Source organism: Schistocerca gregaria, chromosome 8 (genome assembly GCF_023897955.1).
Source record: "Schistocerca gregaria isolate iqSchGreg1 chromosome 8, iqSchGreg1.2, whole genome shotgun sequence".
In the NCBI taxonomy this organism is placed as follows: domain Eukaryota; kingdom Metazoa; phylum Arthropoda; class Insecta; order Orthoptera; family Acrididae; genus Schistocerca; species Schistocerca gregaria.
The window spans coordinates 88,010,070-88,031,320 of NC_064927.1; the positions used below are offsets into that span (position 1 = coordinate 88,010,070).

The following is a 21,251-nucleotide window of genomic DNA, read 5'->3' on the forward strand; positions in this document are numbered from 1 at the left end:
ATTTTTTCCAAGCAGGATCATTTCTGCTAGGCTGCTTCCCTGCTGGGAACCTTGCACATTTTTGCACGATAGCCCTGGGCTATGTCCCTTGTAGTGTTCTCCAAATGCTACCTGCATTGACCTTATCAGGTGTCCTATTGTCATCTGACGACAGATAGTTGAATGCATGTTCACACAGGGAAACAGAATCTCTTGCACCCACTCACTGCTCTGGAATCTTCCTCATATGATTTAAAAAAACTATTCTACATGTACTCCACAAACCACAGTGAAGTTATTAGGATTCCTTCCTATTCCATTCATGTATGGAGTTGAGAAAGAATGAATGTTTACATGTGTCTGTGCATGCTGTAATTAATCTTTCCGTCGCAGTCCCTATGTGAACAATACACAGTGTGTTGTACTACATTTAGAACCAATTCTTGAAAGTTTGTAAGTAGGCTTTCTTGGTGTAATGTACATCTATCTTCAAGTGTCTGATGGTTCAGTTTCTTCAGCATCTTTGTGACACTCTTCCCAAAATCAAACTTGTGACCATTTGTGCTGCCCTTCCCTGCTTACAATAAATAAGTCCTGTCAGTCTTATTTGGTACGGATCCCACACACTGAAGCAATATTCTAGAATAGGTCGACAAGTGATTTGTATGCAATCTCTTTCGTAGATCACACAGTGTTCCGTTATAAGTATCTGCATTATCTGCAAAAAGTCTTGAGGTTACTATTAATACTGTCCACAAGGTCATGAACACACAATGTGAAGTGAGGGTTCCAATTCACTTCCCTGAGGCACACCCAAAATAATTTCTACATTTGTCGATGACACTCCATGCAAGGCAACATACTGTGACCTCTATACCAAAAAAATTCTCAATCCAGTCACAAATTTCACTTGATACTCCATATGGTCATACTTTTGACAATAAATGCAGATATGGTACTGAATCAAAATGTTTTTCAGAAATCAAGACATATTGCATCTATGTGACTGGCTTGATCCACAGCTTTCAGTACGTCATATGAAATAGGAGCGTGTACAGTTTTTCAATATCAAAGTTTTCGAAATCCATGCTGGTTGGCATGAAGAATCTTTGTAAACACTTATGTTTTGGAAAAAGAAGCAAATTTTAACAAGACAATACGAAAGGTTTAGGGTTAACTTAAAACCCACCATTGCAGACACTTCTCAAAGCAAGAGAAACAAATGAATGAATACATAAATAATACATAAGAATAATATAAAATAAAACAAAGCACATAATGTACTGTCTTTTTCTTATCCTCTCCACTCACAGCAATTCCGTCAACTTTTTCATTTCAATCTCTTGACAAATTGAAGGTATAACCTATTTTCATCTTGAGAAGTTACAAGTGGCTCATTAAAGCAAACAATTGTGTTTCTTAACAGAACTAGAGGTATACTCCTCTTCTGAATTAGAATAGTTGATTGGGAGGAGAGTAAGGGAAGGCACCAAACAACAAGGTCATCAGTCCCACGGTCCAAAGTGCCAACACCTAAGGGAGGAGGGACACTAACAGAACAATCCAGTCAGTGGGAATGGAAAACAGCAAACAAAGAGACAGAAGGAATGTCTGAACAGCAGGAAGAGTAAGGAACAGGAGTGGTTGGTGGCAGATAAGGAGGGGCAAGAACAAGGGGGCCCAAAAGGCGCTATGTGCGACAGGGCACTGGCACTGCTGCCAACCCATCCCAGTCCACATATCATACCATTCTCATGACACAAAGAGGACAACAGGGGAAGAAGACAAGAAAAGGGGAAAGACAATAGCACAAAAGACCAGACAAAACATAAGTAAAAGTTGGAGGTGGGGCTGGCCAGTGTGGAGGCAATGTCAAAGGCCAACCAACCAATGTCAATGCTGACCAAGGGACTCTCAAGTTCAGAATGAAATTCATATGCTTCATTTTGGAAGGACAAACCAATTTTAGGAAGAAGACTGAAGGCAGACATAACTGTATGAGGGTCATCCGTTAACACCCACTAAGGAGGATGGGTGGGAATATTTAGCGTGAAAGGCGAAAAAGGTGGGGGAGGGGGGGGGGCGCATTTCAGCAAAATATGGGTCACTGAGACAGGGGACAGCACAACACCAAAAAGAGGGGAGGGGGGAGCACTCGTTGCACAGTAAAACACCATGTGTCGACCCAGTATGGTTGATACAAAGAAGGCACAGGATGGTGGATTCCCGCCAGGAGAGGCAGAGGAAAGAATGCACAAAGTTCGTCAGACTGGTTGCTGACTCCTCAAGAGTCAGCCCATGACTGAGCAAAAAGGAATTTGACATGAAGCCGGCAAATCTGCCCCTCAAGAGATCACAGAGGTTGAGTTGGAGGAGGGTGTACTTGGCTGCTCCATCAGCAAGCCTGTGATACCGACTTGGCTAGGAACACAAAGAAAATAAACCAAACAAGTAGCATGGTCACGATTGGTGAGGAGGCTGTACATGGCAGAGACCAAATGGTGGCAGGCAAAAGCCTAAAGGAAATTCATCGAGTCCAAACATGACAAAATTCAGGGGAGGGAGGACCATTTAATGAAGTATAGGACCTGGTAAATGGCCATCAATGAACACCACGAGGTGGTGGTCTGTATCAACGGAAGATGTGAAGGCATATTCCACGTGATCGACAGATTTATAGTAGTCAGTGTAAAAAAGCAATAGTATTCCACAATTCCCATAAAAATGGACAAAAACAATCACAGAACACCATTGGACTGATGGAGACTTTCAGACTACATGAGAAAGCCATTCAAATCTGGAGCTGAGGAACTAACCAAGAGAATGGGGTGTTCGGGTGAGAATGTGGGGAACAGGACAAAGAGGGAACATGGAAATCGCAGTGGAGAGAAGCGAAATGGAGCCCAACCAATAAACCCACTTGAGGGCAGGCAGGAGGCAAGAGATGTCCTGAAGCTGTGAAAAGAATAGAATAGGAATGGTAAGCAGGGAAAAAGCGGACAGCAACAGCATAGGAAACCAAGATCTGGAACCGCCAGGGAGGGGTCCCTGCGTCAACAGAAGACTACTGACTAGGCTGGTGTAAAAGTCAAGCAGCCAAACAGATATGCCAATTGTATACAGAGCTCAAGAGGAGTAGTGTGGAGCAAACAGCTGAGCCACAAACATGGCAACCACAGTCCAGACAGGACAGGACTGAGGCCCGATAAAGGCACTGATATGAAGCAACCAAGTAAGCTTGTTGTCAAAAAGAATAAATGATTGATTCATGGGACCAAATGGTGAAGTCATCAGTCCCGCAATTCTGAAGTTAGTCACAGAAGAAAGAGCGGCCGCTAAAAGTGAACAGATCCAGTCAGGGGAGTCAAATTATAAAATAATTAAGTCAAAACACATATAGTAAAAGGCATAAAAGGTGAGTCCAAATCTAAAAACTGAAACAAAAAGGGGCAGTCTTTCCATGGGGGAGTGGTCATGGGGTCCCAGACTAAGAAGACATTGAGTGAGATCCCAATTGCAATTAACCTGCCGCTGTTCTAGGAGTAAAGTAAAACCTTATATCTGGAAATAAAAACCACTTTCACGGAGGAAACTGAGGAATAGATTCAACGATCCATGAACTGTCTGCTAATATTAAACTCGAGGAATCGACAAGACTATACTTACCATCAAGGGTCAAAAGAAATGGACATTCCACTAATATATGGGTTTCTGTCAGTCTGGGTACATGATCACATCATGGGAGTGGTTCATTACGTAGGAGGAAACAATGAGAGGCTAGTATGACCAATGCATAGAAGACATAAAACAGTGGAATTCTTCCAAGAGGAGAGGAAGGAAGAGCACCAAACTGTAGTACTTGCTTCTCTAGCCAAACGGTCAGCTAGTTCATTCCCTGGGATGTCCACGACTTGGACCCCAGAGAAAGACAACTGAGAAGGTGGCACGGCCAAGGGCAGAGAGAAGCTCATGGATAGCAGAGACCAAAAGGTGGCAAGAATAGCATCAGTCAATAGCCTACAAGCGGCTGATTGAGTCTGAACAAATTAAAAACACTGTGGAGGGAGGCCTGAGAAACAAAGTGGAGGGCTCTGTGAATGGCTAGAAACTCTGCTGTGAACACACTACATGATCCCAGCAAAAAATGGTGTTCTAAGCCAGTAGGAGATGTGAAAGCGTATCCCACTTTATCGATTGTCTTAGAACCATCAGTGTAGAAGAAGGTGTCACCCTGGAACTCTGCAAGGATGGCATGCACAAGACACCGGAAAACCGTAGGGGTGACAAATCTTACGACCCTGGAATGGATGGGTCCTAATTTGTGGTCTACGCACCTTCCAAGAGGAGGTATGGGAGAAGACATGGGGTGCATTCCTGTGAGTTGGGATGGAGATCCCGACAGGGGGAAGTGAGGCGCATGCCAACCAGCAATCTCACCTGTCAGCGGGTGTCGGGAGAAAGACATCCCTCGTTGGCAAACACGACAAGGCACACGGGATGGTCAGGGAACTGGCGAATGGCAACTGCATAAGAAACCAAGAGTTGGCTCCGTCATATTTGTAAAGGGGGAAAATCGTCATTTCTGTGAGGCAACTGTCAATGGGACTAGTGTGAAAGGCACCAATAGCAGGATGCACCCCACAATGGTGAACAGAGTCGAGCAGTTGCAAAGTGGAAGGAGCTGCTGAGCCATAAATCTGACTACCACAATCTAGTCTGGACAAGACCAGAGCACGGTAAAGATGGAGAAGAGTGTTATGATCTGCACCCCAAGATGTGTGGGCCAGGAGATGGAGAGCATTACGCTTACACATGCATGTAGTCTTTAGGTGTCGAATTAAGGCAGCCATGTCAGCTTTTTATCAAAAATAGGGCCCAAGAAATAGGACTGTGCTACAACATCGAGGAGCTGGTCGCCTAAATCAAGTCCGGGATTGTGATGTACTGTGGGTTGACAGCAAAAATGCTTAACCCACATTTTAGAGGGAGAAATCTAGAAGACATGGGAGGTGGCCCATATAGAGGCCCAGCGGATGGTGCCTTGGAGACAGTGCTCAGCACATGCTGCAGAGCGGGAGCTGCATAAGATGCAAAAATGTGTTGACATACAACATTGGGGTAACCAGAGGCCCAACAGATGTTACAAGCCCATTGATGGCTACAAGGAAGAGTGTGACATTTAGAACAGCACCCTGTCAGATACCATTCTCTTGAATCTGAGGGATGCTGAGTGAAGTGCCAACTCAAACCCAGAAGAGCCGGTGAGATAAAAACTCACGGGTAAAAATCTGAAAGGGACCACGGAAGCCCGAGTCATGAAAGGCGACTAAAATGCAATGGTGCCAAGCCATGTCATATGCCTTATGTTGGTCAAAGAAGACCGCAACATGATGCCGGCGATCAGTAAAAGCCTATCAGATGACCGTTTACAATCTGAATAAATGGTCAGTTGGGGATTATCCTGCCTGGAAACTACACTGGTAAGGGGACAAAAGGCCCGAAGATGTAAGTACCCAACATAATCTGAAGTTGCCATCCTCTCGAGCAGTTTACAAAGCACATTCATCAGATGAACTGGGTGGTAGCTGTTGAGGGACATTGGGTTCTTCCCAGACTTAAGGGCAGGGGTAACTATACTGTCTCATGATTGTGACGGAGAAGCACCCATCGGCCAAACACGGTTGAAGATCTTGAGGGGATGTTGCCTATGGGGAACATCCAAGTGTTGGATCATCTGGTTGTGGATGGAATTCAGTTCTGGGGCCATGTCTTGAGAAGAAGTAAGAGCCTGCAAGAATTCCCGTTCAGTGAAGGGTTCGTTATACGGCTCAGCGTGGTGCGTTACGAAACAGAGGGGGGTTTGCTCAACTCTGCGTTGGAGAAAGGTAGCAGGACAGCAAGAAGAAGCCATTGCCATCGCAAAATGTGTCATGAGGTGTTCTGCGAGGACCAATGGATCAGTGCACAGAGCACCTTGGAGGTTAAGACTCTGAACAGTTTGACTGTCGCTGGCAGCCCAGAAGACTACAGAGCTTGGACCAAACCTGTAATGAAGAGGCACACATCCCCAGGAAGGAAACAGGGCCCCCAGCATTCCTTTGTACTCTGCTTAATAAGGTCACGTGCTTTAGTATGGAGACACTTAAAAGCGAGGAGGTTGGTCTGTGAAGGGTGGTGTTTAAATCGCTGCAGCGCCCATCGGCAGTCCTGGGCAGCGGCTGCGACATCCTCTGTCCACAACAGTACCAGCTGATGATGAGGGGGACCTGTGGATAGGGGTACAGCAGTGCCAGCAGCATAAAGAATAGTGCCAGAGACACCTTGCATGATTGCATCAATGGAATTCAAGAGGGAGCTGCTGAAGTGCACAGCAGACAATATATAAAGGAAAATTGGCCCTGTGGAATGCCCAACATGGGAGCCTGTCTGCCCTGCAACAGCAGGGGAATGAAAGAATTACCGGAAATTGGTCACTGTCACAAAGGTCATTATGGAATGACCAATGTAGGGAAGCCACGAGGGTAGGGGAGAAGTCGGAGATCGATAGCAGGAAAGGTGCCATGAGTGGCATTGAAGTGGGAACGGGAACCATCACTGAGGGGAGACAAACCAATGTCCGAAACAAACTGGTCAATAAGTAGATCTCTACCAGTTGAAGTGGCACTCCCTCACAGTGGGTGGTGGGCATTGAAGTCCCGAAGGAGGAGAAATGGTAGCGGGAGGTGCTGGATTAAGGTAGCAATTCAACGTAAGGGAGGGAGGTAGACATTACAAATAGTGACTGCCAGAGTCATTTGCACTCTAACCTATATTGCTTTCAGGTTGGTATGTAGGGGGATCTAGTCACTAATGACATCAGAGCAAACCAAAGTGCAGACCCCGTCAGACGCTGCACCGGGCAGACACGGTTCTGACAGAATGCCCGATAACCATGAAATGTTTGAGATTAGATTAGATTTGCTTTCATTCCAATTGATCCGTAGTGAGGAGGTCCACCAGGATGTAGAACATGTCAGAAAAACAATAATACATGACAAATATTTACAACTCAAACAAAAAAGCTAATGTACCATTCCACATGTCCCAAGTGGAATGATCGTCATTTTTTTTTTAATGAACACTATATGAAAGAATCATTTTACAAATACTAATGCACTGAATTTAAGATAAAAAAGTGTTTTATTTATTTATAAGGTAATAAACATGTAATACAACTACTGTGACACTTATTTACAATGAACACATTACTGCACTGAAATGGTGCAGAAGTTGTATAAAAATCGGTTGGTTCTACTGAGAAATTCATCAATGAAGTAGGAGTTGGCCACCAAGAAATCCTTTAGGCTTCTCTTAAACTGAATTTCATTGGTTGTTAAGCTTTTTATGGCTGCTGGAAAGTTATTTAAGTGACTTTAAATCCTTGTGAAGATTATTCTTATTTCTAGTATTGATTCCATGAATTGAGCTGTTGATTTGAAAAAGTGATATTTTTAATGACAAATTTCATTAAGGAATAAATCTATTGGGGAAGCAGTAGTTAGTATCCCTAGTAACCTAAACAGGCTTCTGCAGGATGATCTTGAGTTCACACCCCATATAATTCTTACTGCACGTTTTAGTGCCCAGAAAACTTTAGCTTGGCTTGATGAATTACCCCAAAAAATAATCCCATGTGACATTATGGAATGAAGGTAAGCATAGTATGCCAACTTTTTCATTTTTATATCCCCTATGTCTGACACAATTCACATTGCAAATAGAGATTTTGTTAAGACGCTTCAGCTGTTCTGTGATATGCTCCTCCCAGTTGAATTTGACACTGTCCACTTCTTCTATCTGCTTGTTGTCATATGTTAGGCATGTACTCATGGGACACCCCTTGTAAGTTCTGAACTGCATGTAGTGTATTTTTTTCAATGTTTAGTGACAAAGAATTGGCTAGGAACTAGTGATTAATGTCCACAAATATTTTATTAGCTGATCTTTCTAAGAGTACAATTGATTTGCTATTTATTGCAATGTTTGGATCATCAACAAACAAAATGAACTTGGCATCTGGTAATGTTACTGATGAAAGGTCATTGATATACACAAGAAAAGTAAGGGCCCTAAAATGGACCCTTGTGGGGACCCCACATGTATTACGTTACCAGTTGGATGACGCTTGATACATGTCTGTTTCCTAATAATACCCTTCGTTTCCTGCCAGACAGACAAGATTTGAACCATTTTGCAGCATTTTCTGTTACACTATAATATTCTAATTTACTTAAAAGGATATTGTGATTTACACAGTCAAATGCCTTTGGCAGATCACAAAATATACCAGCAGCCTGCAATTTTTTGCCTAATGAATTAAGCACATTTTCACTGTAAGTGTAGATAGCCTTCTCAATATCAGAATCCTTTAGAAATCTGAACTGTGGCTTTGACAGTATGTTATTTGAGATAAGATGGTTATAAAGCCGATTGTGTATTACTTTTTCTAAAAAATTTTTGAGAATGCTGGCAAAAGTGAAATTGGACGGAAATTTGATGCTATTTCTTTATCTCCCTTCTTAAACAGTGGCTTAACTTCAGCATATTTCAACCGTTTAGGAAATACTCCACTGATAAACAACTGGTTACACACATAGCTTAATATGTTACTTAACTCAGAATCACATTCTTTAATTAACTTTGTTGATATTTCATCATACCCACTAGATGTTTTTGATTTTAAAGATTTTATGATGGACATTATCTCTGCTGGGGTAGAGAGGGTCACATTCATATTATGGAAGTTACTTGAAATATCTGGTCTCAGCTATTCCATAGCAGCATCTACAGAACCTGATAACTCCATCTTTTCAGTAACAGTTATAAAATGTTTGTTAGAAAGCTCTGCAACACTATACACATCTGTCACCGAGATATCATTTACTCTTAATGCTATTTGTCCCTCTTCATGTCTGGTTCTGCTGGTCTCCTCCCTCACTATATCCCATACTGTCTTTATTTTGTTATTTGATATGACTATCTTTTCCTTGTAATATATTTGCTTTGATGTCTGTATTACAGTCTTTACTATTTTGCAGTATTTCTTGTAATGTGCTATAGCATCAACATCGTAACTGTTTCGGATTGACAGATACAGTTTTCTTTTTGTTTGACAAGGTACTCCTATTCCTTGAGTAATCCATGGCTTGTTTGTAGACTCTGCTCTAACCTTGGTAAGTTTTGGGGGAAAAACAGTGTTCAAATAAGGTAAGCACTTCATTAGGAAAAGTGTTATATTTTTCATTCATGCCATGAGCATGGTAAACATCAGTCCAGTGAATGTCTCTGAGGAGTGTCCTAAAATAATCACTTTTTGGCTTATTGATTACCCTCTTGAGCTCAGATTTAACAGATTTGATATCCCGTTCAGTATTAACATTTAACAGAAGGAACTGCATGTCATGGTCTGAGAGGTCATTGACTTATTGGTTCTGTAATATAATTTTGTTCATTGGACTTTTCTATAAAGGTATTATCAATGGCTGTTTGCGAGCAATTGGCTACCCTAGAGGCGAACTTTACTGTGGGAATTAAGCTGAATGATAGTGTTACTAACTCAAATAAGTTCTTACTGGGAGAGTCTTTAAGGAAATCTACATTGAAATCACCAGCAACCACTATTTCTTCATTTTTGGTTGTTAAATGGGCCAGTACAACATCAAGGTGGTTTACGAACAGATTAAAGTTACCAGCACCTGTGCTCTATATACACTTAACATTATGAAGAATTTTTTGTGGAATTCCACTTCTGTTGCACATGTTTTCATATGCTGTTCTAGGCAAAAATTATGACTGTCTATGTTCTTAGATTTATGACAGTTCCTGATGAATGTGACAACTCCTCCTTTCTCCATTCCTGATCTAGAAAAGTGAGATGTTAACATAAACCATGTAGCACTTAAAAGTTCTATACCAGTGGTCACATGATGTTCAGAGAGGCAGATTATGTCAGCTGGGTCTGAAGACTAATTCATCTATGCAGATAATTAATTAATTCATTAATTTTATTTCTCAGTCCTCGAATATTTTGATGCAATAAAGATAGCTGACATTTCACACTGACTGAGTTAAAATTGGGTAGAGTTAAAATATCTGGTGACTGTTGAAAATTCTTAACCAATAGCTGTTTATATTGATGTAATAAGCTAGGATTATGTTTTTTGGTTTCTTTCTCAAACTGAAGGTTTGTCTCAGTCCTAACATCTCTTAAGATTTGGTTTCTTTTGCTACCCTAAAAAAGGGTCTTTTCTGAACCTTATAGCCACTGGTATTTTATCACTCACGACATAACCTCCCCCCTTTAACTTTCCTGCTATTTTCCCAGCCAGTTTACCCTTCCCCTTCCTGTTGAGGTGAAGGCCATGCCTAGTATAACCCCACCTATTGAGAGAATCAACAGGAGCCACACCAATGTGTGACCCTGCACCCGACATAAGTAGCCGTTACAACTCCAAATTAACACTCTTGACGGAAGAGTTCAAATGAGGTCGGTCATGGTGCCCAAGAACAGATACAAACTCAACACTAGTATGCTTCGATGCTGATGCAATCTTTGCCAGGTCACACTCTATACTGTACCCAGGATCTCTGTCAAAACTATTACCTGCCCCACCCGCTATAACCATGATGTCTTCTTTAGTGAAATCTTTGCAAAGTGATCCTAAATCCTCTGTCACCTGCTCCAGACCAGCACTAGGTTTTAAAAAATTGGTGACCTGGTATTCTGATCCTAGTTCATCCTGCAAAAGTAGGCCAACACCTCTTCCATGGGAACTACCTAACAACAATACTTTCTTTCTCTTTAGTGATTTCCCTACATTCTTACTTTTCAATTTGCTCCTGAAAGTTTGTTGTGCCCTGTCTACACCTGGAACTGCTTGAGGGTCACAAGCTCCTAACTGAAGCAACAGGTCAAATATATTTTCCACATTCACCACGAAGCTGTCAAAGCCCTAGACCTGTTCCTCCTGTTGCCACTTCCCACCTCTCCTTACCCTTCTCCCTCCTTAACCTGTCAAGATCTCCCCTGGCCTTTTCTAACTCAGCCTGAAGGGTGTCAATTTTCCCTTCCTGTTCTAGTATCTTCCCAACTCTACTACAAATCCTACAAAACCACTGATGAGTCTCATTTACTTCCCCTATTCCCACACCACTACAGTTACCCACATGGAAAAAACTACAGCACCCATCACACCAAAGCCCCGACCAAACAATTCTACGACAAGTTGAGCACATTACACTCATGATGAACATAATAGTTTATTAAGAATAAGTCAGTTAAATTACAGATAAACACGAAAATATGGTTCCACAAATTTGGTCTATACGTAACTGTGTAAACAAAAACATGCAAAGTTTCTGAAACAACAACTTAAACTTTACACTACTTTCCATAAATGCTAGTTAAATAATGAAGAGGTGCGTTACAGTTAAATTGCTTGAGAGTGCAAAGAACAACTAAACGAAATTCTATAGATTTGCTGTGGCAAAACGTAAACAGAAAATATGACTGTACGATCTTTTCGTATTTTCTGGAGGGCATGCTCCGCTACTGGGTATTGGTCTAGGGACCTAGGAACCTGCTACACCAGATGTGCCATTTGGCTTCTCCCACCCAACACCAGTCCCTCTGAACTGCGGAGATGGGAACTTGCTCTCCAACACATCCTTTCATCCCGCCATCCCCCTGGACTGAACCTACGTTAACCAACCTCACTCCCATTTACTCTTCAGTCTTCTCCTCTTTCCCTTTCCTCTTTAGTCATTCATGCATCTTTTCATCCTACATCTTTATACTATATACCTCTTTACTTCTGTATGCATCCTCTTTGGTTTGAAGCTGGCACACTACCTACAGTAGAATATCTTTGGCTTCCCTCTGACAGCCATGCCTCCATCCTTGCTACCCTCCCTGTTTTCCTTTCCCTGTTGCTTCATAACCTGGGTTGTGAGTAACTAAATCCACTTTCCTTTCTTCCCTTTCTTTCCCCTCTCTCCTCCCTGATGAAGGAACATTTATTCCGAAAGCTAGGAACTTAAATTTTCGGTTGATTTTTGTATATCTATCGGCTGTACTGAGCTGAGGTAAGTACTGGCCAGACCCTCTAACTCTATGTTAGTATTTGTTTCACATCTTTATATAAGATTTTCCATTAATTATTGAGTAAGAACTAGCCCAGATACAGCAATCATCCATATACGGTCTGATAGAGCCACGAAGCCATTCATAGCAATGAGGTAAAGAAGGACAATCAATATAGAACCATGTGGAATGCCATTCTCCTGCATCTTTGAAGAACTGATAATGATTCCAACTTGAGCTCTAAATGGCCAGTGGGACTGGAACTGGGGAATAAACGCTGGGAGGGGGCCCCGAAGACCCCACTCATGGAGTGTAAGTAAAATGTGTTGGTGCTAAGCCATGTCATAGGCTTTACGAAGACTGAAGGAAACAGTGACAAGATGGTTGCCAAACTATGGTTTCCAATCAAATCAGGTAACTGATCAGAGCTCATCCCTCCTAAAAGCCACAAATAGCCCTGGCATTCGAGGGCCGAACAGAGCTGATGAGCCTCCACCTGCTTGTGCTTGAATAACTTCCAGGGGATGTTAGTCAGACTGTTCAGCTGGTAACTACTGAGGGACAACAGGCTTAAGGTAAGAAACGACAAGATAGTACACTCACTGAGAGGAGAAAATAGCTTTGAATCCAAATATGACTAAACACCTGGAGGAGATACTGTTGTTGCAGAGGATTGAAGTGTCGAACCTATCAGTTCTGGATGGAATCAGGGCCATGATCTAAATTGTGGGACGAGATGGCCAGAAGAAATTCCCATTCAATTAAAGGTTAATTGTAGAATTTTGCCTGAAAAGGGGTTAAATGTATGTTGGAAGCATCAACCCACTGTTTCCACAGGAGGAAGGCAGCTTGATAGAAAGCTGATGCAGATGTCGTCACAAAATGGGTCACAAGTGTTCTGCAAGAACCAATGAATCCATCCAAAGGCTACTGGGCAGGGCAAGGCCTGGGATGGAAGACGGCCGTTGGCAGCCTTGGAGGGTGAAGAGTATAGCCCACACTTGTAATGAATGGGCAAGTAAAAGCTAGGGAGGAGAGAAAGTGTTCGCAACACACCCACTTGCTCTGTTTCATAAAGTAACAGACTTTGGTGTGACAGCATTGAAAGGTAAGAAGACAGTCGGAAGACTGCTGGCGCTCAACACATTGCAAGGCTCAACAGTGATCACCAATAGCAATGGCCGTGCTCCACCACCTGTCGAAGAGTGGACAGTGAATAATTGTATCACACATATCAAGGCCATCTTCATCAACACAACCTGACAATGGGGGTAAACAAGGCCTGGGAGGTATACAGAGGCCAATCAGTGCAAGTCCAGAGGATAACTTGGTCATCAGGAACCTGGCCACTGGGGGCCAGGATGGGAACAAGTGGTCGCAATCACAGTGGTCACTGTGCGTAGAGCAACATAACGAAGGGAGAAGGCGAGTGGAAGTGAGCAAAAGATCAATGGCAGAGAAGAGGTCATAAGCGGCACTAAAATGGTAGGGAAATCATCAAGAATGCACAGGTCATGGTCCACAAGAAACTGGTCTATTAGGAGACCCCTGTTAGATGAGAAAGCACTGCCCCAGAAGGGATGATGGGCATTACAATCCCCACAGAGGAAGGAAGGGAAGGGGGAGTTGTTGGAGGAGGGCAGTGGGCATAGGTGGCTTGTCAGGAGGGAGATGAGGGACTGCAAACCGTGACTCCTGACTAAGTGAACACAGACAGAAATTGCTTCCTATGTGGTATAAAGGGGAATCCAGGTACAAACAATGTCTGTACGGCCCAACATATAAACGCCACTGGAAGCCCCAAAACAGTTGACCTGGTTCTGACAGAGATCATGGAACCCAGAAAGGGCAAATGTAAAATGTGATTCGTGGTGGGTGAACCCAGCTGCGGAATACCAGGAAATAAGAAATTGCAAGTCCAGAAGGTGACAGTGATATCCATTACTTTCCATTGGATAAGCACTGAGGCCTCCAGTCTGGGAGATGCCAAGGAGTAGGTACCTGAGAGGGGGCTGCCCATCAACAGCAGAAACCAATACAGTGGAACACCTCTTCAGTGGAGTAGGAGAAGCAGTACCCAAAAGGGAGAGAGTGAGAACTGCAGGGGAGGAGGAGAGAACAGGCGGTGGGACTAAGTAAGGAGGAGGGAGGAATGGGAAAGGATGTAACAGAGGAAAAGTTAGATGGCATAGGCACAGGGTGAAGATGATCATATTGCTGAAAAGCCACACTGTAGAATTAATGATCTTTTCCCTCTCATAAACAGGGCAACCCGGCGAGCGTAGAGAGTGATGGACATGACACTTAACACACAGGTAGTGGAACCTAGGGGCTCCCCTCATGGAGTGGGTATTCACATTCCCCACAGAAAGGGTCTGCTGTACAGTGAGCAGACATGTTCCTGAAATGTAAACACCAAAAACATCTCACGGGTGGCAGGACATGTGGCTTCACATCACACCAATAACCATACCCTTGACCTTCTCTGCATGGTTATCTCCCTCAAATGCCAGAATCAAAGCACTGGTATTGATGAGATTATTCTTACAGCCTTTCTGAGCATGCTGAACAAAATAAATGCTCCGCCTTTTCAGACTGCCCTGAAGTTTCTCATCACTTTACAGGATGAGGTATCTATGTGAAATGACACACTGAACCAAATTCCAAGACCGCTCAGGAGTAATGGGCACTAGGATGTCGTCAACATTGTCACAAGCACGAAGGGCTGCAGACTGAGGGGCACAAGAAATTTTAATCAACAAGTGAATCCAGTCACATCTTACTCAGAGACTCTATTTTGCCAAACTTGTCTTCAATAGTTTCCATGAAAAAGAATGGCTTGGGACACTGAAAGTGCCCCCATCAGTCCTGGTGCAGAGCAGGTAGTGGGAAAAGGGTTCCACCACAAGCTGGCAAGCCAGCCCCTCCTCCCAGGAGGTAGTCACAGTGTGCAGGATCATAAGAAGCAGCATTAAAAGATCCATTCCCAATGGAAAGACACCCATAGAAGAAAGGCCAATATTATTTGCATACGCAAAGTGTCTGCCCTGATACCACCCACTCCAATCTCATAGGCTCTCTCTGTGGGTGCCACCCAGACAGTATGGGCCATCTTGCACAGCTGTCATTCCTAGGAGTTCCAATACTCCAGAATGACAAGCAACCACTCCTGTGTGTATACAAGGAGGTAGCAGCTCAGGTATCAGAAGTATAATCCCTGTGTTGTCAGATGGCTCACCCAAAAGGGTACTTAATGACCCCACCACACGGACTGGCTACCATGCTGGCTGTATGGCTTTATAAGGACAATGGTGTCTTACGAAAGATGAAAGAGGCAGTTTTTTCTTTATCAGTTAAACATGCTTCAAAAATTGCATCTTTCTGCTGCTCCCTGATTTGTGCGCCCTCAAATACAGTTTCCTTTATTTTTGCAGCTGAAAGACGAGGGAATTTGGTAGCTAGATACGCAAACCCACAGACTGTTGGATCCATGAACTTCACAAACTGTTTCATCAGGACAAGTTGGACATGAAGTGGTGGAAGTAGTATATATTCAGGAGCTACCCGACGTCCACGTTGTACATTCTTTTCGCCAACTTTCCATCTTCACCTAGGCCATTTCTTTTTCATGTAGTGAGAATTTCGGTCTTGACATCCCACTCGCAAAGAAAACAGGCATACTTTGGGTAGCCTTGTTGCATTCCCAGTACCATAGCAATTACCTTGAAATCTGCACATATCTTTCATTTGTGTTCATTGTATTTTAATGAATTTAGCATCCTTTGTACAAATTCATAATTCTCTTTTGTCAAACTAGCGTAAAGCTACTGGAACAGAGGGTATTTTATTTCTGTTTTGGAGCAAAACACCCTTCAGACTTGTTTTCTATGCATCTATGAAAAGTCTCCACTCCTGTGAAATATAAGTGAAGTTCAGCACTTTCATCAGGCCAGCAACATCATTGCAAAATGTCAGTGCTCCGTCAGTTGAAAAATAAGAAATAAAGGCATGTTCTCTGTGCCTGAACACACTGATTTTAGTACTTTGGTGCAGTAGATTATACTCTTGTAAACTTGAACCAAGCAGCTGCACCTTTTGTTTACTTAGTCCTAGATCACATACTAAATCATTTAAATCTGCCTGTGTTAACAAATGTGGCGATGACTCACTTGTGTAGTGATACACAGAATCATCATCTGTGATTTCTTCAGTACTACTTATTTCACTGTCACTCTGAATTTGACCTCGAGCTCTTGAAGGTACTGGAAGGTTGTTGGAATGCTGCACTGGCATTCTCTCTGAAGGCAGATCTGGGTAAACAATGTTCCTCTTCGACTTTTTGTTACTAAAACCCTGAATATTTGTTAGACAGAAATAACAATCAGTAGCATGGTCCTTAGGCTCCCTCGACACCATGGGAACAACAAACACCATGGCATTCTCTTTACCTTTCCACCACTGAATTAGTTTGCAGTAACTAACAACAGAAATGTGGTGCCCATTATTTATCTTGCTCTCCTACCTCAACTCCAAAGTAATGTTTGTATGCTTTCTTTATGACTAAAGAAATTTTCTTCCTCTTCTGGCAAAAGTGAACTTCCCACAGATGTAGCAAAAGTTGTCTGGCTTATATTGACATCCACGACGACGTGGCATTTCTGCAAATTTAAAAATACCGCTTTGGTGATACACCTGTATTAAATTAATAGTAGGGAACTAGAGGAAAGATGATGTGTAAAAACAAGCAGTCGTTTTATCTTCAGCACCAGGCTCAATCCGTTTACACACAGGAACTAAAAAATTCAACCGTGCTCGGAAATATGACAGACAGTTACTTGTCAGCCAAAACACCCACTCGTTAAGACTGACATAAATTGCGGCTAACGCCACTGTTGTAAACTCGATGCACCTGCCCCTGGGAGGCGTGAAGCTTTACTGCTGAGGCAGCGACCGGCTGTCACCGTTCGAGTTAATGAGATGTTTCAGGGGGTCTTAATGACATAGGTGTGGCGAGGGATAACCTAATGATTTCTGATTCTTCCCACCTGCTGTTGCACAAGAAATTATCACATTCCATCATGACTGGATGCACCAACATACCCGTATTTCTCTATAACATCTCTGTTTGCCATGAATTGCGGATATATATATATATATATATATATATATATATATATATATATATTTTACATAAAAAGTATTCCTGACAAAGATATTTTTTACATATTTGAATTTCCCACGGTAAAATGGTCTAGAAGCACATACTTTAATATCAGAAATAGAACCCATGTCACACTCATTGTATAACCTTGTGTATAGCACTTGGTTGCTTTAAAAGTTCAAAATGTTCACCGTTGGTGGCTATACACGTAACAGAACAATGAGCGGTCAATGCAACTAAATCAGTCAATGATCGCTTCACATATCGCTGTAATCTCCTGGCGAAGTTCCTAAAGCATGTTTGGCTTACATCGATAGACATCTTTCACAGTTCCCCACACATAAAAGTCGATAGGTATTAGATCCTGTGGAGGGAACTCAATTGGCCATCTTAATTGTCATCCAGGAAAGCTCTAACGCCTAGGTGGTAGTGTGGTGGCACCCCATCCTGTTGGTAGAAGATCTCATCAGCTTCATAAAACACATACATACCTGGAAAAATTGATGTGCGTAACATTTCCATGTACACTTCTCCAGTGACAGTAGCATCAAAGAAACAGGGTCCTACTAAGCCCCTGGGCGACAGTCAAAACCACACACGAATCCCTGGTAGATTGACCACTTTATCCACATATACATGCGGATTTTCCTATGTCCAGTACACAATGTTATGATGATTCATGGTTCCATTTCAAATTGTGCCTCATCACTGCACACTATCTTTGACACATATTGTTCATTATCAGTTATCATTTGCCGATACCCTTCACAAAATTGCATGCGGTGATCAGGATCATCATCATTATTAATCGCATGCAGTAATTGTGGAATGTAAAATTTCCACTTTGCACTTTCAGAATTCTTTGTATACTTGTACTGCTAACCCCCACTTCATGTGCACATTGCATAGGAGAGTTCTGTGGAGAATTAATAAACATTTCCAACACAAGTGCTGACAAACGACTTGTGGCTGTGTGCTGTCTTCCTGATCTTCCTTTGTGAATATCACAAATCATTCCATGCAATTCAAACTTATCAATAATGTGTTTAATTGTTAGGCGGGTTGGCAGTTCTGTTTCAAACTCACACCTCCACTGACACTGCACTTCAACGGCATTATCAAACTTGAAAAACCACTTCACAATACATTTTCGTTACTCGAATGTCAAGTGTGGACCACCCATCTCGTTTTCTCAATACCGAGAAGAAAGTACTAACATCTGTTGAGCCAAAGACCATAGTGCAACACACTCTTAACTCAAATTGGATGACAATATCGATATCTCAATAGAGCCTGCCAAAGAATGTATACATTTTCTGGTGGACTCTGTAGTTCACTTTCCACTGTAAGGTTCTTCACTTTTTCCTTATCAGCAGCGAAGGGAACATTCCGCAACTCAGGCGAAGCCTCACATACCTAATGTGAGGGAAGTGCCTCAGAGGTTACAAGCTAATCATCATTTCACTTCAACAGCCATCCACCCCATATGCACATAGCATGCTTCATTAAGGTTGAGAGTTCCCAGCTACCAATACAGGCAAAACATACGACTATCGTGCCCAGCGATGGTCGCCGAAACATACACAGAGCTTATGATTCCAGAGGACTTTTCAAAGTGGCAAGTCTGCAGCTCGGGATCCTCAGATTCATTTTGTCCATATTCAGCCATTACTAGATGGGCCCCTGGAGGAATATGAAGAATAGTTGTGTGGTATCACTTATGAATATCACCCCACTGGCATCATTACGTTGGTAATGGAATTACAAGTACCTGTTTGATGTCGACAGTGGTCGTGTGGGATCATGCGGACCCAATGGTGCGTGTCCGCTGAGCTACATTTCCAGAGGCTCTGTACCACGAGGGCCTTCTGTCACCGCAATAGAGGATGGCCAGCAGCAGCAACTCAGCCAGCTCGTGCTTGGAGCCACTATGCTACGACTCCATTTGTGCTTCATCCTTGTTGACATCGACAGCTGGTCTATTTCTTGTTGCACTGTTTGTATCGAGTCTTCGTAAATTTGAAGAAATACAAGTTACGTAAATCTACCGTTTGCTGTGTTGTCACTAACCATTTCTGCTCCCGTCCAGCTTTCCTACGACAGTTGCTGCACCACTCTGAACCACATCTCTCCTTACCATTGTGTACATAATTGAACACAAAATATTGGAGGTTAGACTCACTACATGTAAAAGGGAACAGTAGCGCAAAGGCTGGTGTTGCCATGTTAAGCACTTAATCGTCAAAGGTTCTGAAAACTTTTGTGATTCAATTACTCCTCTGTAGCCTCTTGCTCACAGATCAATACTAAGAGCACAATATCGCACTCTAGCCCCTATTAGAACATTGCGATGGCAAGCTCCTACCTGTTTCACTCCATTGAGGTTTGGTACAAAACACATCACATCAATTGCTAATCTAACTTATCTTTTGCAAAATACCAACAAGCATTCAATAACCAAACATTCTATCAACATTCAGAATGAATCTCATATTTCAAACATAGAAACTGATAGATACTGGCATACCTCAAGTCCATGTGGAGTAGCACCTGGCCCGCTGCTTATATCGATGTAGATACCGATGTTGCGGAAGCATCCCAGAGCGTCAAGTTTTTCACGAACTTTGTGTGCTCCTAGCAGCACCTGCTGAAAGTCTTGGGCCTTGAACAAGTCCGACACGGTCTCCACCACTATGTCATCTTTTGTCCGATTTAATCCATCAACATGTATTTTGTCCACTCGAGCCTATATTGATAATAAGTAAAAGCATTAATTACATATGATACAAACTAAAGACTTAAAAAACAACTGATACAAAAAAAACTGACTGGGCCTTATTTAGTGATGATAATCAGTGTTGCACTAGCGATACAGACAAGGATGCAGTCTATAATGGCAGCAGTGGCCTGGTGAAGACAGTACCTTCAGACTCACAGCACTGATGAGTCTTTTGTGAAAGTGTTTAAGTATCAACCTCCCATGCATTGTCAACAATGTGAAGCACATTAACGCACATTTGGAAATGGCTGTGCTGACAGCTGGCACGGTCCACATTGAGTTGATACTCGTAGAGACTATTTCCTTATTCTCCTTGGTACCATTTGAGCTCAGTCTCTAATGAGATCATCATCACAGTCAGGATGTTACATACCAATATTCCTTCTTTCTTCTTCCTCTTTTTTTCAGAAAATGAAGTCTTAGAAATTCTCCTTTCTTCATTCAGTTAACCTTTAATCGTGATTTTGCAATTAAGTGTATAGGATAGCTGCATCACTGTAACATATTTTCATTGATGTCTTAAGTGAATTGTTCAGTTTGAAAGCTGCTGATGACAGATTATCAAATAATGAGGGCCTAGTTGTTAGGGTGGGAAAGATTAACAATGAAATTTAAGAGTATACAGACAGCCAGGAAATTTAGAATCACTCATAATCGCCCTTATTAAACTAGGCAGCTCATGGTCACAGATCTCAGCTCCCTGTGCTGCACCCCACTTTGATTCTCACTCCTTACTTTTGCTATTTTTGTTATCAGCTGCTCAGTCTACACAATTCACTACTTGGATGTGGTTGCAATATTTTAAGTATGAAGTGTGACCTTGACATGCCTAGATTTGTGATGAGCATTAGAATTCCTTTGCAACAGTAGCCTTGAGAGGCTCTCAGAGGTAGGCGATGTACAGTGCACGCATCTTCAACAATTCATAAAATACATTCACATATTTCACACCTATGACATTTTACAAATCTAATTTCCTGCAACATATATAAAACACACCCCAATATTGACAGGCTGCCAGTGTGGGTACAAATAATCAGAATCACACACGAACAGAAGAGGAAATCATATAAAATGAAAGTGACTGCTCCTGATAACTAGGAAATCTGAGTCAAAATCTGAATTTGGCATAAATTTTCATTCATTTTATAAAAGCTTGTGGAAGAATAGTGACCTGTCTGCAATGCACATTCATTACAGAAAATGTTGTA

The 21,251-nt window shown here is 42.4% G+C and overlaps 1 protein-coding gene across 1 annotated transcript in view; it reads right to left on the reverse strand.

Annotated features, from left to right (window-relative positions):
* LOC126285341 (sorting and assembly machinery component 50 homolog B) overlaps nucleotides 1–21,251 on the reverse strand; it is a 110,764-nt gene that overhangs the window by 69,536 nt on the left and 19,977 nt on the right. Inside the window, exon 4 of the mRNA XM_049984657.1 lies at nucleotides 19,789–20,007. Within this exon, the coding sequence (XP_049840614.1) occupies nucleotides 19,789–20,007 (219 nt within the window). The remainder of the gene's footprint in view (nucleotides 1–19,788; nucleotides 20,008–21,251) is intronic.